At 40.4% G+C, this 25,997-nt stretch overlaps 1 protein-coding gene and 1 pseudogene across 1 annotated transcript; both read right to left on the bottom strand.

Annotated features, from left to right (window-relative positions):
* Positions 1-4,127: 4,127 nt before the first annotated feature.
* On the bottom strand, positions 4,128-13,225 carry LOC137286935 (tripartite motif-containing protein 3-like). The gene is made up of 3 exons (XM_067818976.1): positions 13,155-13,225; positions 11,549-11,840; positions 4,128-7,065 (listed from the first exon to the last, which is right to left on the bottom strand). Exons 2-3 carry the CDS (start codon positions 11,838-11,840, stop codon positions 5,441-5,443), a joined length of 1,917 nt encoding a protein of 638 aa, XP_067675077.1. The 5' UTR covers positions 13,155-13,225; the 3' UTR covers positions 4,128-5,440.
* Positions 13,226-14,967: 1,742 nt separating this feature from the next.
* LOC137287724 (protein wech-like) overlaps positions 14,968-25,997 on the bottom strand; it is a 75,073-nt pseudogene continuing 64,043 nt past the window's right edge.

The raw sequence follows: 25,997 nt of genomic DNA, 5'->3' as shown, positions 1-25,997 counted from the left end.
TCCACAATTGTGTCCGAATTGATATATAACGACACGGTCTGAAGTGTGAGATTTCAACATGAAAACGCTACCAAATCGTTTCTCCTTGAATATGGTGGTGATGCAAACACCGCATGCCTTACCCTCGTTTTCTGGTCCATATCCCCACGCCGCACCCCCGGGCGTAGTATCACATAGGACACACCTATAAAGTCCTTCACTGTTTCCCGTGTCCACTCCTCAGCATGTATGTCAAGTACTAAGCTCACGGATCCTCGATGTACCGGCGGCTAAGAATACCCGCTCCTCGTTATTACGTAAATGGTTAGCGTACAGAACAGGCTTAGTGTCTATACATACAGTGCTACTGCCATAGTACATCGCACTTGCATCTGCTATCTCGGATATTGGCCCGCATTCAAAACCTCACCTTTGTGGAAGGTCGACTGTTCTGTTGTAGATTCCCAGCTGGAGGGTATTTAGCGTATCAACAGGTATCTCACGTGTGCTTTGGTTTATCTGAAGTATAAACGTATCAGCCGTATGATTAAGCTACGTATTAACGTTTATTAAGTACATTTTGCATTAGGAATGAGTCACGCATTTTGAAGCGATGGGTAAAATATTAGTTTCCCGTATATCGCTGCACTCAGCACATTCTGACTTCATAATGAGTGAGTGAATTCAGTTTTACGCCGCACTCAGAACTATTCCCGCTATATGGCGGTGGTCTGTAAATAATCGAGTCTGGTCCAGGTAATCCTGTGAGCATGAGCATCGATCTACCCAACTGGGATACGATGAAATGTGTCAACCAAGTCAGCAGAGGCTCAGCATCCGATCCCGTTAGTCGCCCCTTACGACAAGCATAGGTTACTAAAACTACTTCGACTCCGGATATGCTTGCGTCTAGCAGTATAATGAAATATCGAGTAGGTAGCAGACATTCGAATGATTTATACTGTGCGCAACGTACAACGCGGTACATCTCCTATAATACGGGTGAGGTTTGGTCCAGACTGGTGGGGTGTAATGACAGGGTTTGACATCTGGAAATCGTCTGTATGAATAGCCGTATACAATGCTTTTGTTTTTCTATTACATAATGAAATATGTCATTAAGTACTTTTATTTAGTGCTTGCAACTGTTGACGTGCGTGTAAAATATGTTTGGTCTGAATAGGATAATAACAGAAAGAGATTTGAAAGATATGTAATCAATGAGGGAGCGTTGTGACTTATAGCAGGTGTGGTTGTGATGATGATTTTTCAGGGGGAGGTGTGTGTGTGTGTGTGTGTGTGTGTGTGTGTGTGTGTGTGTGTGTGTGTGTGTGTGTGTGAAGGGTAGCCTAGCAGCTAAAGTGTTCTCTCTTCTCCCGAAGAGCCGGGTTCGATCCCCATAAGGGTACACTGCTTGAAGACCATTTCTCGTGTTCCGAGCCATTACATTACTGAAATAATGTTAAAACGGCGTGAGGAGGGTAAATTCGCTGAGTTACTCACGTAGTCGCTCACTCACCCACTCACTTTAGTGCAGATATTTGACCATATCTTTAAATATCACATTATGAAAGTATTCAAAAGTAGATCCAAACTCACGGCTGTTTATATCGATCATATGTATCGGAACAATGCGTGCGCATCTAAAAATATCAGGAGTAAATATCAGGAGTAATAAAGAACAATATATTCGTTATTCTTCAATATTTATTTCAATGTAATGAATAATTTCAACATAAGATCACTTAGACAGAATTCTGTTTTGACAGGATGATCATATGTGTGTAAGAGCAATTGCCCTAAAGCTGTAAAAGCAGTCATGGAGTAATAGAGACATTTATTACAAATCACACTATTGACACATTACCAGCTGATGATCACTGGGTTGTCTGGTTAAAATTCGAAAATAGAGCCCGCCGCCATATATATGAAATACAGCGGAATGTGGCGTAAAACTAAACACACTCACTTGCTTTTACACGCTGGACTCTCATATCACATCCCGGAGTGTCTTTGCAGGGATTGCGTCTTTAAAAATGAGATGAGCTCCGACTCGAAATGCTTCACAGTACGATCAATCAGGATTGCCAAGAATTCACAGCAAATCACTGGTTGTATGTTGAACAATGTATTTATACTCAGCTATTGTCAATAATATACTGGACTAAAATAGTTAGGGATATTTGTAAAATTTGAAATTATGAATAATGATAAAAGTGTGAGGCCCGTTTTGTGGTGTCCCCCGCCGTGATATCGCTGAAATATTGCTAAAAGCGGCGTAGACTCACTCACTCCTGATAAAATATCAGTCGTAAAAATACCAATATCTCTAACTTCTTTTGTCCAGTATATATATTACAACACACAGATTCCATAGTAGCATTACATGGCTGAATAACCACTGATATCAAATGACATCATTTGCGGCATCAGATGTTTGTTTATTTTCACCAAATGATGTCATCATAAGGCGTAAATATGCCCTGATACTGACTATACTAAAGTACTCAGGATGGGTGTCGTTGATAGAAATGCCCTTCATGAAACAGTTCACTACCAAAATGTGGAAAGTAAACTTGTCTCTTGTTTTCGCCATAAAATATAACACTTTCCGTGCATTTGTAATCACTATGAGCATGTTGTGTTTTTACATATTCACCGTAAACTAAGAGTATGTCAGTTTATTATGTATACAGAAAATTTAATGAATCTTGTTTATTACAATCTTATGAAATGCAAAATAAGGATATGTATACTGGTTCGTGTTATGGATACTGATTCTGACACTTGCTGGCTTTTGTATCATCCTGTGAAAAATATACACATGGACAGTTGGAACGTATTTGCAAATCAAATATATGACATATTGATTGAGAATAGCTATTATTTAGTATTGTTCAATATGCATAATTATCTCATTTTGAGCCGACATATTCTACAACCACACCAAAAGTTGAAAAACATTTGGCTTACATTAATCAATTCTGTTCTCAAATTGTTTGATCAGGTAAGGATGTATGTATATTTTTATATATATTTATATAATCCTAATCCAAATGCGTAACATATGGCTTTTGATACAGACAAAATCCAGAGGTCAAATATCAGAGGACCGGTGGGGTTGTCAAGTGGTTCAAGATTTCAATCGTCACGCCGTAGACAATGGCTTAAATCCCAACATGGGTACAATGTGTGAAGCCCATTTCCGATGTGTCCCGCCGAGATATTGCTGGTTCACTGCTAAAAGCTAAAAGCGGCGTTATACAGTGGAAGCTGTCTAAACCGGAACTCATTGGGACTGAAAAAACAATCCGGTTTTTACAATGTGTTGGACTCTGCAGCTGATGATAAATGTACAAAGCACAGACGGGACTGAAATATCAAACCAGTGTTGACTACTTGCCGGATCAGAAAGATGCCGGTATTTGCAGCTTCCACTGTACTAAACTCACTCAAGTATTCTGAGCAATGACAAACCCTACCATTACCTTGAAACGTCTAGTTATTATTCTGAGTGACTGAGTGGGTTTTGTTTTACGCCGCTTTTTTCGAAAACTGATTAAGATATGCTGCAATACCTAGATCAACTTTCATCTTTTATTTACCATAAAATTAAATTTTGCAAATTTGTGATCTGAAACATTAACTATTTTGTTACAACAAATTTCAGGTTTTTTTTATAATTGACAAGTTTTCTTGATTGAAGAGCTGCATGAAAGTGGGTTAATTAAAACACAACAACACGCTGCACAACGCATCGCTGGAGAAGGACAACAATACAAAGAGAAAAAAAACATCTTCTTTATCACATTGTGTGTTACGTTGGTTCTAACACCATTATGAAGCAAGCGATAAGGAGAATGTGGAAAGAGAGTTAGTGGGTGAGTGAGTTTAGTTTTATCACTCAGCTATATTCCAGTTATATGGCGGCGGTCTGTAAATAGTCGAGTCTGTGAGTGAGTGAGTGAGTGAGTGAGTGAGTGAGTGAGCAATATGCCAAACTGCTTGGGGCGCCAGAGAATGGCTTCATACATCGTATCGAACCCGGGCCTTCGGTGTGACGAGCAAACGCTTTCACCACTGGGCTAGCAAACCGCCCCTTTTCCCACATTAAGCTGCCACATACTATGTAATACACAAAACAGAAGCCCGTTGTGTAATGTATTTAATGTTACTGTCATAAACATTGTACACATTGTTACTATTCTAGTTTCATTACATGCTGTTTTTCAATCATTTTCAATCAAGTTCACGCTTGGATTGAGGGTAGATATATCCAAACCATCCTGTGTGTAGCAGGATACGACGTTTTGGAGCAAGTGGCCAGACTCTATGACTTCCTTGATCTTTGTACTCCTCAGTCATTGCTCTTAATATCAACAATTAGATCACGTGTTAGATTGTGCTTTTTGCAAGTCACCGTTATGAGTGAGTGAGTGAGTTTCACGCCGCACTCAGTAATGTTCCAGCTATATGGCGGCGGTCTATAAATAATCGAGTCTGGACCAGATGATCCAGTGATCAACAACATGAGCATCGATCTACGCCATTGGGAACCGATGACATGTGTCAACTAAGTCAGCTACCCTGACCACCCGATCCCGTTAGTCGCCTCTTACGACAAGCACAGTCGCCTTTTACGGCAAGCATGGGTTGCTGAAGGCCTATTCTACTCCGGGACCTTCACAGGTCTCACCGCTGTGAAGCCGGATAGTGCTACCAATAAAGAAACAATGAAGTGGCCCGTGAATATCCGAGTTGGCGTTTGTCCTCAGCAGCTCATGCTTGTCGTAAGAGACAGCTAACACGATGGTATCCCATTTGCGTGGATCGGTGCTCATGATGCTGATCACTGGACTGTTTGGTCCCGAGTCGATTACTTACATAACGCTATTCATTATGTGAAGATAGAGTCCTTCCTTTAACAACCAATCGGAAGGCTTGGCTGAATACCGCCGTATTCACCTATTTGCTGGAGCAAACATGCAGTCAGGCGAGAAAATAACGCCGGAAGATACGGCATACGCACCTTCAGACCTCGGTATTGACAGGAAATGTTCAAGTCAATGCTGGTGAACTGTGCAAGACTGTGACTGTGTTGAATGCAATTCCCACAGATTCAACAATTCTTAAGTGCTTTCAGGAATGTGGATTTCCTATTGTCCGAGAAACTGAAGACGACTATGTAGAAAACGATTTACCGCTAGCAAAGCTAATCTCGGCAGCGACACCCGATGTCAACGAACTCGAGCTCATAATGGCAGTGTCTACGATAACGGACAAAAGTTGATTAATCCGGACTGCTTAATAATCCACACAAATGAGTCTACAGAAGGACGAGTCTGTAATACACAGACACCACTTTATATGAAAAGATATTTGTAAACTGTTTTGGTCAGCGATCATGTGTTACTGTTATATTATAGCAGGTCACCCCACAATTATATATAACATAGGGCCATTAAAATTTAAATACTCTGACATGTCGCCCACATGTAACGTACACAAACCTGTCCCCATCAAGAAAGATACCATGAGGAGATTCCAGACCATCCTGTTGTGTGAGGACATCTCTGACAAACTGCCCCGACTCTGTCAGCTGAATCACCTTGGGGGAATCCCGGTCTACAAGCAGGATATCCCCCGTGCTGGTTGTTGTGATACCCCTTGGATAATACAGAGCTCTGTCCCCTGTGGGAGTGTAGGTAAAAACATCTTCTCCTTCACTCGTCACAGATACGATTGATTTTACTGTTAATTCACTGACTATCAAGTTGTTATTACTGGTGATATGGATACAGTCTGGATTCTTGATGACCCCTGTGTTGATAGACTTCAGTATCTTCCCTGTCATGTCCAGTATGTCCACTGAGTGAGACTCTCCATCTGTACCTGCCACCAACCGTGAAGGTCTCAGACAGGCTAGACCGTAGTAACTTTTAGTTGTTTTGATAGTGGACAGCAATACAGGATCTGGGGTAACATCGACTGTTACTATTTCCTCACTATCTGGAACACTGACTGCTATCCGACTCTCAGTTAGCTTTGCTATTTGGTAAGGTTCACTGGAAAGTAGCATCTTATTACTCAGTGTGTTTGGTTTTGATGTTTGATATGTTTTGATGCTGGTGTTATTGTAATCTGCAACAACTGTTACTTTTATACCATCAACAGTCAACACTGTGACGTCACGCAAATAAGGATCCTCACTGTCATCATCATCCTGACAGTCAATAGTGTGATGTAGAACAGGGGTAGACTGGTGGTCACTCACACCAGTAACAACTTTAACTTCCCCAAGCTGTATATCATCCACAGCCTTTTTCAGCTTGTCCATGTCGTGAGTGAATACAACCCTTCCTGGTGCTGGTCTGTTGTCCGTGTCTTTGTTGTCTGTCGACTCCTCACACACCGACTCATAGACGGCATACATGTCCCTCTCACTGTTTGACGTGACAGCATTGGCTGTGAACTCATACTGTTGTTGGTACATCTGCAACTCGATTTCCTGGGATTTTATTTCTGCTTGTAATTCCTGTATTTGTTCATCGGAACATCGGTCGACTTTATCAAGGAGTTGTTTCTCCTTCCTTACAATCGCTTCTACCACAGTGTGTCGTAATTTTCGGATTTCATATCTGATATCTTGCGCATTTGTCTTTATTTCTTTAATTTGAGACTCCTTGAAGATAATCTCATTTTCTGAAGTTGTCATTTTGATTTTCAGTTCTTGGTTTTCACCTGATAGGTATTCTCTGACAACAGGGGTCATATTATCTAAAGTATCAACATCGTCACATTTCCTGTGTTTTATACTGCAGCATGTATGACAAATGGCCTTCCTGCAATCTTTACAGAACAACTCTATCTGTTTGTCTTTGTGGATTTTACACATGAAGCGTTGCTTAGCTTTTCTTTTGGTAGTATTAGACACATCCACAACTGCATGGTCACATAACATTGGCATCATGTTGTGCAACTTCAGACACACATCACAAAAGACATCGTCACAGACGGAGCACCAAAATGTGGCAGGAGTTGTCGTCCCTTGTGTTCTGCAAACTCTGCAGTTATTAACATCGGCAGCTGTAATAACAAACACTTTAAATATGTATATCGGCAAAAATAACACAAAGTCATCAATATCCTGCAATGGCAAAATACTCTTCAAGAATATGTCTACTAGTTATGATGATGAGTATTGAGAGGTTTTCAAGTTTTGCTCCAGAAAGGAGCACTACCAACAAGTCCAAAGTCCAAAACAGCCAACAAGTATCGCTACAGCTGACCAATCTATATGGCTTGTATGGTGCAGAAATACTGAAAGGTTTTACAGGTATGCTACGGAGAAGAACACTTCTACCAAATTCAGTCAAAGTTAAACCTGTTGCCATGGAATCGCAGAAATATATTTTATTCAAAAATTCAAAACTACCTAAAGGCACCATTATACCACAATATATATCTGTGTGCCAAATTAGACTCCATCTTCACATAAGTGAGTTAGTGAAGTTAGTTTTACGCCGCACTCAGCAATATTCCCGCTAAATGGCGACAATCAAGTGATCAACAACATGATCATCGATCTGCTCCATTGGGAGCCGATGTCATGTGGCAACGAAGTCAGCGAGTCTGACCACCTGCTCCCGTTAGTCGCCTCCTACAACAAGAAATGTCGCCTTTTATGGCAACCATGTGTTTCTGAAGGCCTATTCTACCCCAGGACCTTCACAGGTCTCCTTGCTCGTACTTTCAAATGATTTTGAGTCAAACCCAGGACCACAAAGACAAGCAATTATCGAGGGAGAGGTTTGTGATTCTGGAACGTTAAAAGGAAATTAGGGAGAACATAGAAAAAAATCGAACTTTTCGGCCAAATAACAAAATTAGGACAGGGCGTGGTTACGTTCGCAGATGAAAATCAGTGACTGAAGATAAGTTTGAAAGGTTTAAGCAAAATCGACAATAACTCAAGACAAAAAACATAATACTGTACAACATCGATGAGGCATTTAGAGAATCAAACGACATTACAGGCAAAGTTTTCGGTGTTACAGAGAACAAGTTGAGTATCACGTACACAAGAATTTAAATGACCGTGTTGTTGGCCTCTTGTCGAAGACGCGAGGTGCCCGACCAGTGCTTGTTACCTGCCTCAACTTCCGACACAGGACAAGGATCCTACAGTTAGTAAAACTTCTTAAAGGAGATAGTATCTCCATTTAACAGGATTTCATGGAAAACGTACCGTCTACCAGGCAAAAAATCACAGGAATCATGACCGAAGCCAGGAAAGAGGGTAAATCAATTCGTAAGGTTGATAAAATCCAAATCGAAAACAAACCCTATCGATGAACTAGTTCTGTTAAATCATTCCCTCCCCGATCTGGTGATACACCACAGATAGAGGCGAAGATGTATAGTGTTTAGGAAATGTAGACAAAAACATGCGAAAGCGTATAGAAATTCCACTGGAATAACTGTATTTATCGCCGACACTGTAACGGAATTTCGCCGGAAAGTAACATGCTATAGTTATACGTGTTGTTTAGTTTTCACGGGCAAGTTCCAGTGCATATACTGATGAACCTGTTTTTACTATTTTGGAAGATGATGTAAATAAATTCAGGTAAAATGAACCGGATTGTAGAGTTATTATCTGAACCGGATTTTAGAATTATAGTCCAATGTTTTCATGCATGCACTGGGAATGGATGTTACAAGGACTATGGTTTAAATAATGAGGCGAGGTATCTCCCGACTGATGATGACTTAGATTATGTGTATCATGAACCATGTGTATCATGAACCACGCGTACGTGTATCATGAACCACGTGTATCATGTGACACTGTGATCAGCAAACGCGGCTATGTCCTTTTGTACTTCTACAAAGCATCAGACATGAGAATATGTAACAGTCTATTTCTAGACAAAGGTAAAGGGTAACATAACATGTTTTGCCAATAATGCACAAAATGTTGTTGACTAAATGATTTGTTCGGAAAACATTTTAATGAGTTTAAAGTGTCCGATGAGGTTGAGTCGACAACTTGAGTCGACACGTCTGCCATTAACATTTTAGGTTTCATTGTCACTGAACAATAATGAGCGTTTCTACAATCTTTCAGCTAAAATTAAACATCGATAGAACAACAGCTGGGGTCTATTACTAGTCGAATCAGTTTTCACCATTTATAACGGTGATGTTCAAGAGCCCTATTTAATACGGTTATGCAATCATGTGTGTTTGTAAATCTAGTGTTGTTGACCGATAATTCCAAAGGGAGCCAACCTATATGACTATGAACACAAGAGTGCACGTGACATCGCTCGGCGCTTTCTGCGTGTGTTTCGAGCAAGTAACCGTTAATGTGATGGACACCGTTATGTCGAGTCTGTGTCACACCATTAACAAATGTATGCTGTGACATTGTCTTCATCATTCTCAGATTTCACACATAACCTTCGTAACTCACTCTCTACTAAAGTCAGTATTTTTTCTGGAGAGCTGTGAAATCGAAATCATCATTTGTAAAGAACATCATTACACAATCTGATTCGATGAATCACTTCAAGGTTGTTTTTTTCTTCCTACTATTCAACCAATGAAGAACACTTTAATATTTTTCTCAAAAATGTGTTGATACAATCAGTGACTTATTGATTCATCTGTGGAGAGTCACTCTCTGGATAAAGAAATATCCTTCCAAGAAATAGTTGATGCTATTCAAGAAATGCAAAATGGAAAAGCACCAGGATTCAGTGGCATTCCAAATGATTTTATAAGAAATGCACCTCATCAGTGTTTTGATTTGTTGAAATAATCTTTTCTACAGGTGGTTGTCCGTCTGAGTGGCCGTACGGAGCCGTAATTCCTTTGTATAAGAAAGGTACAATCGTTTGCTCTGGGAATTATAAACCTGTTACACTGCTTGAATTAAGGGGTAAAATAGTTAAACTTTGTAAAATTAAGAACAACGGGTTAACTCTTGAGCTGAAAGGGAACGACTCTTCGTTGACGAGCAAACAGGGTTCAGGCTAGTTTCCAGACTCACGATAATATTATTATTCTCAATGCTATAATTCCTAAATATCTTTCACTTGACAAATGCCGGTTCTGTTGTGCATTTATTGACTTGAAGTCTGCTTTTGACTCAGTTGACAGAGGTGGTCTCTTTTACAAATTTTGGCTTGGCAACATGAAAGGTAATACCTAAAGACTGTTGAAAAACATGTCCTGGGCAAATATTAAAGCTTGTGTGTCGATGAGAAACACATTGTTCTTTGATTGTTTATAAGGAGTTTGTCAGGGATGACAGTTACATTTTCCTTCTTTGTCAACGATAACGTCGATTGTCTATCCGCTGATGGTCACAATATCAATCTAGACTGATTGAGTTGTTCATCCTATTGCTTGCTGATGGTACTGTAGTCATTGATTTTACAGTTATAAGTTTACAAAAGAGGCTAGATAAGCTAGTTTCATATTGGAAGAAGTGGAAATTGAAAATATATTTTGATAAAAGTAAAGGTATTGTATTCAGAAGGCTGGCCAACTATGAAAGTACGAAAAATTCCTTGTGAATGGACAGTTGCTTGAAATTGTTGCATCATATAAATACTTGCGTTTTCATTTGTCCACTTCTGGATCATGGTATGTCTTACCTTTGGCTGAACAAGCATGGGAGGTGTTGAATATTCTCAGATCATCGGTTTAGAATTTCTATAATTTACCAATTAATGTTGTGCTCCATATACTTGATGCCATGTTACTAATCGGAAATGAAGTCTGGGGTTTCCTTCCCTCGGCATCTGTATTGAATGTATTCGATAGCTTCTGTAAACAGGTTTTGAGTCCTTCAAGAAACATTGTAGCACGTGCTGAGATTTTCGTTATTCATTAAAGGTAAATGACTATATTAAAATTGTTAAATAACTGGCTCGCCTCTTGTCTCGAGTTAAGTGAGTATCGTTATTGTTTTGATGAAAAAGGGATAGACTGTGGGGTTTTAAGGGTAAAATTTCTTTTGTAGAGTTAAAGTTTTGACAATGTGTTGGAAATAGGAGAGGTGCATTGACATAGATAACTAGTTGTGGTCAATTGGTATTACACTTGTTTTGAATTGGATTTTTATCGTGGGCTCAAAGAAGGTGTAGCGTCGGGGTTTTATATCAATAGTGTCAGTGTTAAACAGTTTCGCACTTTCTTATGAAGATTTCGTTATTCAAACCCCCATTTGAAGATAGAGTACGGTACACACTTATGTCTTGAAAGGGAGGATCACCTTTGTCCGCTTTGTATCATGAATAATATAGAAAATGAATACCGCATAATATATCTGAAGTAACGAACTAAGTAACGAAAAACTAATAGCGTGTTTGAAGAGAACACACTAAGGTTATCCAAACTGACAGAGACGATAAAAGCTATTTTCATTTCGTATGAAATCAGAGGCGATGGCACAATTTTGGGAAAATCGTCACTGGTATTCCCACACCCATGGGGGTTATCAGTTCATTTATTTCACATAATATGCTTATTAAAAGTGAACCTATTGATAAGTTACCTTCGCTCCTTGGTCCAAAGTCGTCCATCAGCCCTTGTATGACGTGGCTTGGTTTCAGCTGACTGACCCACTCTTCTATTGGACTGTCAGGGTTGGTCACCTTCGTCAGTTGTCTACAGGAGGGACATGGTATGGACTTGGCTTGTATTGCTTTAGACTGTGTGTTAGCGTATTTCAAGAGACAGGACTTACAGAATGTGTGATTACACTGAAGTGTGGCAGGGTCTGTGAAGACCTCAGTACAGATGACACAGGTGAGATGGTTGTCTGTCAGTTTCTTGGCGGTCGCCATCTGAAGTAAACAGATATAAAATGTACTTTAAATAAACATATTGATGGAAGTATTCTTGTTATGCTGGAACGAATCCTTCTGTCCATAATAAGTCACCAGTATTTGTCACAGCACCAACTGTCAGTAGCGTCTGTGACCACAGAAACACAATTGACGTCATGGCTCTGACTGGCTCTATTGTCCATGCACCCAGTATCGAACAGCAAATCGGAACCCTCAACCCACCCACACAAGTCCCCTACCCATCTAAACCTCTGTTTGACAACAAAACTGAAATCCTATCTAGCAAGAATTAGGCCTCGCTCAAGAAAACCTATGGGAGCAACCACATTGGTGATCAACAGAGACCATGGGTACTACTATCCCTTGCCGACGGATAATTACTTAAGCTGTAGACTCTATCGTAAACCCCTTGTTGTAACTTAATCCCTCTTGCGTTTCTGGTTGTCACCTTGTCTCATTTAATTATGTGCCGCTTTTTCAGTCGTAATTCAATTACACGTTGTTGTTACTGATTACACGATGCCATCCGGGATTCGAACACGCACCCTCAGAGTCAGGCACCTAATCGCATCGCCAGCACACAAAGTCAGCCGCTTAGCCCGCTGAGCCACCGCGACTTCCACAAGTCTGCTTCTTGTGATTGGAAAATTAAGTCGACAGGTCGGAAATTGTCTTTTTTGTAGTTGAAGGCCAGACGGTATCCAAATGTACATGGAATGACTGTTGATCACTGAGAGAGAGAGAAAGAAAGAGAGAAAGAGAGAGAGAGAGTATCTGAAAGAGTGTGTTGTGTGTGAGGGGTTGTTGGTGGTAGTGGGGAGGGGAGTAGGTGGTGCTGGCGGAGTGTGTGCGTGCGCGCGTGTGCGCTGCTGGTGGAGTGGGACTAAAGATAAAGAATGGACGTGGTGTGTGTGTGTGCATTAGGCTTGTTTCTTCCATCAAGGGACATAACTCTGATATAAATGACATGTCGGTTGCACAATGAAACTACAGGGTCATATGTACTCTGCTTCTCTTGTAGTGTTAATGTTGATATAAAAAATACTGAGTGGAAAGGCATCCTGTTTCAACAATTATATCTCAGTAGCTGATTGGCGTAACACAGACATACATGTAACTGGACTTGAGTATGATGGACTACCAAGTCTACTTTCGATATTGAAGTGAAACGTTGGTGCCGATACCACAGGTAAAACACGACAGAAACATGTCCAACAGACATCGTGACACGACACTGTTACAAACAGTAATCTGTAGTGCTGACTAAATATAGCGTTGACTGACTACTGTTGACTAAATGTTTGACATTACCTCAATAACTACACCGTTGTGAACGGGCTGTCTCGTCACTCCTCACTTCCTGTTGCCGGCCTCTTGTGTGTCACGTGACCTGTCTTCGCTTTCTTGTTGGCGGGAAAAGACATGTGTCAGTTGACATGCAAATTATTATATGAACGTTTTCGAATATAAAATATCAAAATAACACACATCATAGGCATGTCAGTGAGGTCCTTATCAGAAAGCAACATCTAATGTGAATACCTTCGACTGAGTTTAATGCCGTCTTTTCAAGGGATGATATTGATATTGATCCTGATATTGATACTGTCCAAGTGTAGGGAGTTAGCTGGTCGTTTTTTAACGCCCCACAAAGCAGTACTGAAATAGGAGTGCTGTGAAATTATGCTTAACGTCAGCAAAAATGAATTTCGATGTTGAGCAAGGTTATGTGCTTTACTAGGATCTCAGTTACGGGTTTATTCCTCACGGGTAAATCAGTATCAAAGGCGTTGTAACTGATTACATTTCCTGTAGCGTCTATCAACAGGATCTTACACTAACAGACAGAAACACGAACACCATCAATAATAATAACACCGCCGTATAGACACCACCAGCTCATTTGATGAAATTTCGACAACATTAATGAAATAATCTTCAATAATTAAGAATCTGCTTGCAGTCTGAGAAAAATACGCCCAAAACGTCAGTATCAAGAGCGCAAAAAGGTGGTCACCTTGGTAGATTTGACTGCATTAGTGGTATTTATGGTTGGCGGTGGGGGTGGATCAGATGTTGGTTAGGTTGGTAGTAGGGAGTCCAGATCAATGGCAAAGTTGATGGGGATGGGGTTGATTTGTTGCAGGGATTTGAGGGGGTAGGGGAAATCTCTTGTTGGTGCGGAGAAGCGTGAGGTGGTGAGGCTGGGGGAGGCCATGATGAGTTGGCAGGGGTTGGGGTGGGTGGTTCGCAATTGGTGTGAATAGGGGGTGGGTGTGTGTGTGTGTGGGGGGGGGGGGTGGGGATGTTGGCCTGAAAATGCATTAAATATACAAAAATACAAACGCATGATGGAGAGAGAACATATAGACAAAGGAGAAATAGGAGAAAAACAGGGGATATGCTTTAGTGATGAGGAACTGATTCTATTGATTTCGTACCAGAGTCCGTGGGAAAACTTGCGTTGTTATATAAAGTCCTTCAGTCCTGGCCTGAATGGCCCTGGCTCGGCGGCCGTGGGGGGAAATGTCTCTGTCTGGTTCACTGGTTGATGTGAGCGGCGGGAGCTCGAGAGGAGGGGGAAAATGGCGAAGCCAGGGTAGTAGGCTGTATTAACGCGATCGGGTGATCGGCGCAAGATGTGCTGAACAACCAGCTCCAAGCGCAGTCGATGAAAATGTCGCAAGTCGCCAACCAGCAGTCGCAAGTGGCCAACCAGACTTGATAACCGACCACACGTATCATTATATATTGATGGTAATGGTAAAGAGTGTTCACTAAATTGAATGGCCCGAGCACGTCACTCTCTGTTTTGTGCTCGTATCATAATGTTCACCAGCTGACATAATCTGACTTACTATACGCTTCGAACATAGTATTTGAAAAGTTGTTTATGAACAGATTATATATCTGATCTAGGTAAGCTGACGTATAGCAGATTATCTTGCAATGCTGTAGCACACAATTGGGGTTCTCGCTGTGTCAGCCTGTTCCAGTACCTCATCAATGTCATCACTTTGGGAATTCTTTTCGAAAACCGGTGACTGGTACTCTCAAAATTGAGGTGGGAATGTTTTAAGATCCGCACGGATTTTAAACATGTCTCACTTTGTACACGTATCTGTCATCTAAATCTAAATACTCCACCAAGACCGATGCCACGCGGATCTTCAAGTCCATCCTGATGTGTGAGGACATCTCTCACAAACTGCCCCGGCTCCATCACTGACTATCAAGTTGTTGCTCCTGGTGACACAGACACGGTCTGGATTCTTTATGACACCCGTGTTGATAAACTTCAGTATCCTCCCTGTCATGTCCAGTATGTCCACTGAGTGAGACTGTTGACATGTAACTACTACCAGTTGTGAAGGACTCAGACATTCTAGAGCGTAGTACTGTTTAGTTGCTTTGATAGTTGACAGCAATACAGGGTCTGGGGTAACATCGACTGTTACTATTTCCTTACTACTCGGAACACTGACTGCTATGTGACTCACAGTTAGCTCTACTATTTGACAAGGACCACTGGAAAATAGCAGATGATTACTTTGTGTGTTTGATTTTGATGTTTGATATGTTTTGATGCTGTTGTTATTGTAATCTGCAACTACTGTTACTTTTATACCATCAAGAGTCAACACAGTAACGTCATACAAATCAGGATCCTCACTGTCATCATCATCCTGACAGTCAACAGTGTGATGTAGAACAGGGTTTGACTGGCGGTCACTCACACCACCGACAACTTCAACCTCTCCAAGTTGTATCTCATCCGTAGCTTCATTCAGCTTGTCCATGTCGTGAGTGAATACAACCCTTCCTGGCACTGGTCGGTTGTCCGTGTCTCTGTTGTGTGTCGACTCCTCACCAACCGACTCATAGACGGCATACATGTCCATCTCACAGTTGGACGTGACAGCATTGGCTGTGAACTCATACTGTTGTTGGTACATTTGCAGCTCGATCTCCTGGGATTTTATTTCTGCTTGTAATTCCTGTAATTGCTCATCGGAAGATCGGTCGACTTTATCAAGGAGTTGTTTCTCCTTCCTTAAAATCACTTCTACCACAATCTGTCGTAATTTTCGGATTTTATTTTGGCTATCTTGCGCATTTGTCTTTATTACAAATCACACCACTGTCATATTACCAGCTGTTGATCACTGGGTTCGGTCCAGACTCGTCAATGGGCAGATCACCGCCATATAGCTGGAATGTTTCTGAGTGCGACGTAAAAGTAAACTCACTCACTATTAATAACCTGGACACTCACTATCATATCCCCCGGTTCCTTTGCGGGGATTAAGTTTTTAAAATGAGATGATCCCCGACTCGTAATGCTTCACAGTACAATTGATCATGATTCCCCAAGTTTCACATCGAAATCACTGATTGTGTGCTGAACAATCTATATTTACACAGCTCTTGTCTCTAATATACTACAACACACAGAGTCCATAGCAGTATTGAAAACCAAAATACTGGCTGAATAATCACTGATATCAAATTACATCATTTACGGCATGAGATTTTGGTTTATTTTCCTCAAATTCTTCACTAAATGATGTCATCATACGGCTTAAGAATGCCCTGATGCTGACTATACTAAAGTACTCAGGATGGGTGTCGTTGGTAGAAACGCCCTTCATGCAACAGTTCACTTCCAAAATGTGGAAAGTAAACCTGTCTCTTGTTTTCGTCATGAAATAAAACATTTTCTGTGCATGTGTAATCACTATGAGCATTTTGTGTTTTTATATATTCATCGTAAACTAACAATGTGTCAGTTTATTTTGTGTACAGAAAATTTAATCAATCACGGTTATTACAATCTTATGAAATTCAAAATAATGATATGCATACTGTGTCGTGTTTTGGATACTGATTCTGACACTTGCTGGCTTTTGTATCATCCTGTGAAAAATATACACATGGACAGTTGGAACGTTATTTGCAAATCATATATGACATATTGATTGAGAATAGGTATTATTTATCATTGTTTAATATGCATAATTATCCTATTTTGAGCCGACATATTCTACAGACACACCAATAGAGTTTTTCTGTACTCAGATTGTTTGATCAAGTAAAGATGTATGTATATTTTATTTATGAAATCCAAATCCAAATCCAAAGGACATATGGCTTTTGATACAGACAAAATCCAGAGGTTAAATATCAGAGGGCCGGTGGGGTTGCCAAGTGGTTCAAAGTTTCGATAAACTGCTTCCGATGTGTTCCGCCGTGACATTGCTGGTTCATTGCTAAAAACGGCGTTATACTAAACTCACTCACTCAAGTATTCAAAGCAATACCAAAGCCTACCAGTATCTTGAAACTTCTAATTATTATCTTGAGTGACTGGGTGGGTTTTAGTTTAAGCACCTTTTAGCATTATGTAATCATTTCAAAAATTGAGGAAGATATGCTGAATTATATATATCAACTTTCATCTTTTATTTACAATAAATACGTTTTGCAATTTTGTGATCTGAAAGATTACACAATTTTGTTTACAACATATTGCGTCTTTTTTGATAATTGACATTTTTCTTGATTGAAGAGCTGCATGAAAGTGGGTTAATTAGAACACAACAACGCATGTACACTGCACAGCGCATTGCTGGGGAAGGACAACAATATATAGGAAAAAACAACTTCTTCATTACATTGAGCGTTAGTAGGTTCTGACACCGTTATCAAGCAAGCGATAAACAGAATGTGAAAGAGAGTGAGTGGGCGACTGAGTGTAGTTTTACGCCACTCTCAGCAATATTCCACCTATATGGCGGCAGTCTGTAAATGATCGAGTCTGGGCCAGACAATACAGTGATCAACAGCATGAGCATCGATCTACACACTTGGGGCCCGATGACATGTGTCAACCAAGTCAGCGAGCCTGACCACCCGATCCCGTTAGTCGACTCTTACGACAAGCATAGTCGCCTTGTAAGGCAGGCATGGCTTGCTGGAGGTCCATTCACAGGTCTTTGTTTGATAGGGATCTTTGATTGGTTGATAGTAACCATGTGATATGCAAATGGCTTGGTCAAGGTTGATTGGTGGTAGAAATATTCTGATGTGGATAGTATACTGTCACACTGCTGCTGTAGCTGTCCCACATTCAGTGAGTGAGTGAGTGAGTGAGTGAGAAAGAACCGTTCATACATTACGTGAGTGAGGTTAGTTTTCGGCTCTTTTAGCAATATTCCAGCAATAACACTGTGGGGGATGCCACAGAGGGCTTCATGCATTGTATCTATGTGGGGAATCGAACCCGGATCTTCGGTGTGACGAGCAAACGCTTTCATCATTGGGCTGCCCAACCGCTTTTTTCCCCACATTAAGCTGCCGGACACTATGTAATACACAAAACAGCAGCCCGTTGTGTAACATATTTAATGTTACTTTTATAAACATTGTAAACATGGTTAGGATTCTACGTTGTCTAGTCTCATTTACTAAAGCGGTAAAAGTAAACCATATAGTTTCATTACATGCTGTTTTTCAATCATGTTCAATCAAGGCCACACTTGGATCGGGATAGATATGCCCAAACCATCCTGTGTGTAGCAGGATACGACGTTTTGGAGCATGTGACTCTGTGACTTCCTTGAACGTTGTAGTCCTCAGTCATTGCTCTTAATATCAACAATTAGATCACGTGGTACATTGTACGATGTGCAAGTCACCCTTATGAAGCCGGATAGCGCTACTGAAGTCGTGCTTGGTTTATCACAAAGATGCTTCATACCAAGAATTGGGGAATTTAGCCGGGGGGGATCTCCATACCTTAATACAAACAGAAGGGTTCCAGGGTCAGACTGTTTATTCAATATATGGATTCGATGTCATACAAAATCATTCAAGGATAATGATATAAATGTCATTGATGCACTTGAGAAGGGTAGAATAAACATACAAAAATTACTTTATATAATAAATCATTATCAATTTAAGTTAAACTCAATACAAAGTTCTTTTACCATTACGACGGTGTAATACAAACACATTTAAAGTTATAATTAACAACTGCATGCCTGTACTAATAATATCTGAACTTAACATCATCTGTATTCATTTATCATGTACATTACTCATAAACACTGCACCATTCTTGAACAGGACCCTGTTTCAATATAGGAGCGTCCTTTACCTCAAATACGGTACGCCCGTACAGTGTTGTTAACATGTACTGTTATTATCCGATGTACGGTAAATTTAACATAACAGTTACAGATGAGCCGTGATATATATGACAAGTAGATATCTTTGGATTAGTTCAGAATATTGACCGACATACAGCTACATCATGATGTAAATGAAGGACTATGTGACTGATCATAAGAACGCACTGAGACTGACTACGGTACGTGACGTCAGAAGTTGGCAATCTATCACCGTACTAGCTGTACAGACCAGTGTGGCGGCATGCTGATGAACCGTGACCGTTGTGTTGCTGCACAGATTCTACAGCGTTAGCATTTATTCGTTAAACCCACTGAAGTGCTTTAAACTGACAATGTAAACAAACTCACTAAAATATTATAACAACTAAACTGTTAACGGGCTCAATATAGAAAGTTATGAAGAATATATCTAGTTTGGAAATCTGGAAAACCCCGGTTATTTACGAACTGACCTACAATACGCATACACTAAATTTCGTAGCTTCAAAATGATTGTTATTTACCGGATATTTTCCGAATTAATAAGTCACGATAGCATATATCAAATGGAGAATATATATTCATTTATTCGTTGCTAATGATGTACGCATTTAGTCAGAATAACTTAACTTAACTTAATTTCCTCTGTACATATGCACACAACTTAGTTACCTACAATTACAATATCTACGAAAGCAACTAGTCACAATATAAAACATTTACTTGCACTGACTTGGTTTTGAGTTTCGACAATATGCGATGGTAAAACATCTGAATTGAAGTAAACTAATAACTCAGGAATTGTACTGTAACATAAAACTGAACAGTGTATTGACGCCGGAACGTATGGGTAGCTAGAGCTAGTGTTTCATGTTATTCAACATTTTCCATTATATTTGAAAAGACAAATTCTACACACATGGATATTACAGTGATGACTGAAAACACATTCCCACAGAGTGTAACCTGTAAATTACAGAACGCACGTATATATATTGTTGACGGAAAACTTCCAGGACACATATTGCGATAGTTTAGAAATAATAGAAGCCTAACTTGTAAACCATGCCTGTCATACAGCCGAGTTGTATGTTTATGTTATAACTAAATTAGTCTTACAAAGTCTCGGCATACAGCACTACCGTAGTAATGATACTAAGTTAGATCAATCATAACAGCCCGGCCAAGGCACAAGATTAGAACATAACACTGATAACGTGTAGAACGAGGTTCAAGTAAGCAAAAATATGAAAACAGCAAAGCATTAAGTAACTAGGGCTTACCTTAATACAAACAGAAGGGTACCAGGGTCAGACTGATGTATGTTTCTGACCCCGGTGCTTATATAGCTATAACCAGTTTCCCTGAAATGGAGACGACGCTTTGCCTATCTTTTGAAACATTGTGCCAGAAGATATTATTGCTTATTGAAAAGGCTCCACCCCACAGATAGAAATTCAACTAAAGCAACGTTGAGGTGAAGTCTTTGCTAGCGAACGCATCATCTGGTCTGCATTCATTAGATGCAGGGATCGGCATACGTGCCTTCAGAGCTCGGCATTGAAAGCATATACTCGAGTCATTGCTATCGAGGATCAAGGACAGAGAAAATGTTGGTGAACTGTACAAGACTGTGACTGCGTTGAAGGCAATCTCACAGATTCAACAATTCTAAAGTGCTTTCAGAAATGTGGATTCCCTACTGTCCAAGAAACTGAAGGCGACGACGAAGAAGACGATTTACCGTCAGCAAAGCTGATCTCCACAATAACACCTGATGTGAACAAACTCAGAATTGCAGTGTCTGCAATAATGGACAAAAGTTGATTAATCCGGACTGCTTTATAATCCAGACAAATGAGTCGAGCGAAGGGCGAGTCCTAATAGACATGCAGATATCATCGTGCAATGACAAGTTATAAACAGACAATATCTTTCTTTTTGGTCAGCGATCATGTGTTAAAGTTATATTATAGCAGGTCACCCGACAATTAAATATTACATAGACCAATTAAAATTTAAATACTCAGAATTGCAGTGTCTGCAATAACGGACAAAAGTTGATTAATCCGGACTGCTTTATAATCCAGACAAATGAGTCGAGCGAAGAGCGAGTCCTAATAGACATGCAGATATCATCGTATATGACAAGTTATAAACAGACAATATCTTTCTTTTTGGTCAGCGATCATGTGTTAAAGTTATATTATAGCAGGTCACCCGACAATTAAATATTACATAGACCCATTAAAATTTAAATACTCTGACATATCGCCCACATGTAACGTATACAAACCTGTCCCCATCAAGACAGATACCACGAGGAGATTCCAGACCATCCTGCTGTGTGAGGACATCTCTGACAAACTGCCCTGACTCTGTCAGCTGAATCACCTTGTGAGAGTCCCGATCTACAAGCAGAATATCTCCTGTGCTGGTTGTTGTGATACTCCATGGACAATTCAGAGCTCTGTCTCCTGTGGGAGTGTAGGTGAAAACATCTTCTCCTTCCCTAGTCACAGATACGAGGGATTTTACTGTTACTTCACTGACAATCAAGTTGTTGTTACTGGTAACATTGATATAGTCTGGATTTTTTATGACACCCGTGTTGATAGACTTCAATATCTTCCCTGTCATGTCCAGTATGTCCACAGAGCGAGAATGCCCAGATGTTCCTGCCACTAGCTGTGAAGGTCTCAAGCAGGCTAGACCGTAGTACTTTTTAGTTGTTTTGATAGTTGACAGCAATACAGGATCTGGGGTAACATCGACTGTTACTATTTCCTTACTACCCGGAACACTGACTGCTATCCGACTCTCAGTTAACTTTGCTATTTGACAAGGACCACTGGAAAGTAGCATCCAATTACTCAGTGTGTTTGGTTTTGATGTTTGATATGTTTTGATGCTGGTGTTATTGTAATCTGCAACTACTGTTACTTTTATACCATCAACAGTCAACACTGTGACGTCATACAAATAAGGATCCTTACTATCATCATCATCATCCTGACAGTCAAGAGTGTGATGTAGAACAGGGGTAGACTGGTGGTCACTCACACCACTAACAACTTTAACTTCCCCAAGATGTATATCATCCACAGCTTCATTCAGCGTGTCCGTGTCGTGAGTGAATACAACCCTTCCAGGAGCTGGTCGGTTGTCCGTGTCTTTGTTGTCTGTCCACTCCTCACACACCGACTCATAGACGACATACATGTCCCTCTCACTGTTTGACGTGACAGCATTAGCTGTGAACTCATACTGTTGTTGGTACATCTGCAGCTCAATCTTCTGGGACTTTATTTCTGCTTGTAATTCCTGTAATTGTTCATCGAAACATCGGTCGACTTTATCAAGGAGTTGTTTCTCCTTCCTTAAAATCACTTCTACCACAGTCTGTCGTAACTTTCGGATTTCATTTCCGACATCTTGCGCATTTGTTTTTATTTCTTTAATTTGAGACTCCTTGAAGATAATCTCATTTTCTGAAATTGTCATTTTGATTTTCAGTTCTTGGTTTTTATGTGATAGATATTCTCTGACAACAGGAGTCATATTATCTAACGTATCAACATCGTCACATTTCCTGTGTTTTATACTGCAGCATGTATGACAAATGGCCTTCCTGCAATCTTTACAGAACAACTCGATTTGTTTGTCTTTGTGGGTTTTACACATGAAGCGTTGCTTGGCTTTTCTTTTGGTTGTATCTGATACATCCAAAACTTCATGGTCACGCGACATTGGCATCACGCTGTGCATCTTCAGACATCCATCACAGAAGACCTCGTCACAGACGGAGCACCAAGAGGTGGAAGGAGTTGTCTTCCCTTGTGTTTTGCAAACACTGCAGTTACTAACATCACTAGCTGTAATAACAAACGCTTTAAATGTGTACATCGGCAAAAATAACATCATCAATATCCTCCACAAAGGCAAAGTACTCTTCAAGAATATGTCTAGCCACTAGGATGATGTTAAATGTTTTGGTGTGTAAATGGCCAAGTTGAAGAGGAATACTGAGAGGTTTTCAAGTTCTGCTCCAGTATGAGTGAGTGAGTTTAGTTTTACGCCACATTCAGGTATATTCCAGCTAGATGGCGGTGGTCTGTAAATAATCGAGTCTGGACCAGACAATCCATTGGTCAACAACATGAGCATCGATGTGTCGACCAAGTCAGCGAGCCTGACCACCCGATCACACTAGTCGCCTCTTACGACAAGCATAGTTGCCTTTTTATGGCAAGCATGGGTTACTGAAGACCTGTTATATCCGGGACCGTCTCTGCTCCAGAAAGGAGCTCTAACAAATACAGTTGAAACTTACTGGCATGGAAGCACAAAAAACATTTTATTCAGATGTCCAAAACAATCAACAGGCACCAGTACACCAGACCAATCCATATGGCGACAATGGTGAAGAAATATTGAAAGGTTTTACAGTTATGCTCCGGAAAAAAACACTTCCATCAAATTCAGTCAAAGTCAAACTTGTGGCCATTGAAACGTAGAAATATATTTTATTCAGAAATCCAAAACTACCTCAAGGCACCAGTATAACAGAAGATCTATCTATGTGCCAAGTTAGACTCTATCTTCACAAAGCCCTACACTTTTCGTTGCTTGTGAGTGAGTGAGTGAGTGAATTTAGTTTTACACCGAACTCAGCAATATTCCAGCTATATGGCGACAATCAAGTGATCAACAACATGAGCATCGATCTGTGCAATTGGGAACCGATGACATGTGTCAACCAAGTCAGCGAGTCTGACCACCCGATCCCGTTAGTCGCCTCTTATGATAAGCATGGGTTATTGAAGGTCTTGGTTGACATATGTCATCGTATCCTAATTGCGTAGATCGATGCTCATAATGTCGATCACTAGACACTTCACGGGTGTCGTTGTTCGTACTTTCAAATGATATTGAGTCACACCAAGGACCACGAAGAGAAACAACTGTTGAGGGAGAGATTTGTGATTGCGAAACGTTAAAGGAAATCAGGGTTATGAGGCAAGAAACATTTCGGCCAAATAACAAAATTAGGACAGGACATTCAGTTACATAGTTACATTCACAGAAGAAAATAAGTGACTGAAGACAACTTTGAAACACTCAACCACAAAGGACAATAACTCAAGACAGAACAACACAGTACTGTACAACATCGACCAGACGTCCGGAAAATCAAACGAAATCAAAGTAAGTGTTAAAATATTTTGTAAAATGATCAACAACAGGTTGATCTGAAGGGGAAGGACTCTTCGTTGACGAGCAAGATGGGTTCAGGCATGGTTTCCATACACATGATACTATTTCTATTCTCAGTGCTATAATTGCTAAATATCTTTGACTGGACAAATGTCGGCCCTGTTGTGTATTTATTGACTTGAAATCTGCTTTTGATTCACTTGATAGGGGGTCTCCAAGTGAGTGAGTGAGTGTAGTTTTACACCACACTCAGCAATATTCCAGCGATATGGCGGCGGTCTGTAAATAATCTGGACCAGACAATCTAGTGATCAACAATAATGAACATTGATCTGCGCAATGGGAACCTATGACATGTGTCAACCAAGTCAGAGGGTCTGACCACCCGATCCCGTTAATCTCCTCTTACGACAAGCACAGTCGCCTTTATGGCAAGCATGGGTAGCTGAAGGCCTATTCTACCCTGGGACCTTCACGGGTTCATATTGTAAGAAGTGGAAATTGAAAATAAATATTGATGAAAGTAAAGGTATTATATTCAGAAGGCTAGTCGACTATGAAAGTCCGGAAAATTACTTGTGGATGGACACTTGCCTATAAAGTCGTCCATTAGTCCCTGTATGACGTGACTTGGTTTCAGCTGACTGACCCACTCCTCTACTGGACTGTCAGGGGTGGTCACCTTCGTCAGTTGTCTACAGGAGGGACATGGGATGGACTTGGCTTGTATTGCTTCATTCTGAGTGTTGATGTATTTCAGTAGACACGATTTACAGAATGTGTGATTACACTGAAGTGTGGCAGGGTCTGTGAAGACCTCAGTACAGATGACACAGGTGAGATGGTTGTCATCTGAAGTAAACAGATACAAAATGTACTTTAAATAAACAAAGGGATGGGTGGAAGTATTCTTGTCATGTTGGAAGGACTCCTTTTGTCCACAATAAGCCATCAGTATTTGTCACAATACCAAATGTCAGTAACGTCTGTGACCACAGAAACACAGCTGGCGTCATGGCTCTGACTAGGTATTGTCCATGCACCTAGCATGAAACAGCAAATCAACCCACCCACACAAGTCCCCTACCCATCTAAACCTCTGTTTGACAACAAAACTGAATTCCTATCCAGCAAGTACCAGGCCTTCACGCAAGAAAACCTTCGGGAGAAATCAAATTTGGTTTGCCGACGGATAATTACTCAAGCTGTAGACTCTATCGGAACACACTTGTTGTCAGGTAATCCCCCTTGCGTTACTGGTTGCCACCTGATCTCATCTTATTATGTGCCGCTTTTTCAGGCGTAATTCAATTACACGTTGTTGTTACTGTTTGTAATAAAATGCTGTGTACATGTTCATGTACTTCAAATTGTTTGTTTTCCAAACATGTAAACCTCAGATGTCATATTTGTTTTGCTGTGGAGATTATTCTTTTTCTCGGGTAAACCTGCTTTCATGGTCGTATAGAATATCCCTAGGACATTCTGAACATACTCCAAAAGCAGTTTTTTCACGAAATGAACTCTTTAAGCATCAAAATTCAAGTGTTATTGTAACATATTGAAAATTGTCGTCAATGATCAATTGTACTGAACAATTGTTTTCCCTCTCTGAGTTAGAATCGCAACTGTCAGATCATGAATCGGACACTCTACCCCACGGCTACTCATCCGACGAAGATTAATTAATATCTGTTTATACTTAGGCCTACTGTCATTACATAGATTTTACTAACGCTTCTGTTACTATTATGTAGCTTCA

The sequence above is a fragment of the Haliotis asinina genome, chromosome 6 (genome assembly GCF_037392515.1).
Source record: "Haliotis asinina isolate JCU_RB_2024 chromosome 6, JCU_Hal_asi_v2, whole genome shotgun sequence".
Lineage (NCBI taxonomy): Eukaryota > Metazoa > Mollusca > Gastropoda > Lepetellida > Haliotidae > Haliotis > Haliotis asinina.
The sequence above is the reverse complement of the archived record's forward strand: the minus strand, read 5'-3'. Positions and strand labels throughout refer to the sequence as shown.

Bases quoted from the DNA above. Each gene is read 5' to 3' on its own strand.
- LOC137286935 (XM_067818976.1), bottom strand. From the start codon at position 11,840: ATGGCGACCGCCAAGAAACTGACAGACAACCATCTCACCTGTGTCATC. The intron at 7,066-11,548 runs GTAACTTATCAA...TTGTTATTACAG, and splicing joins CTTTGGACCAAGGAGCGAAG to CTGCCGATGTTAATAACTGC.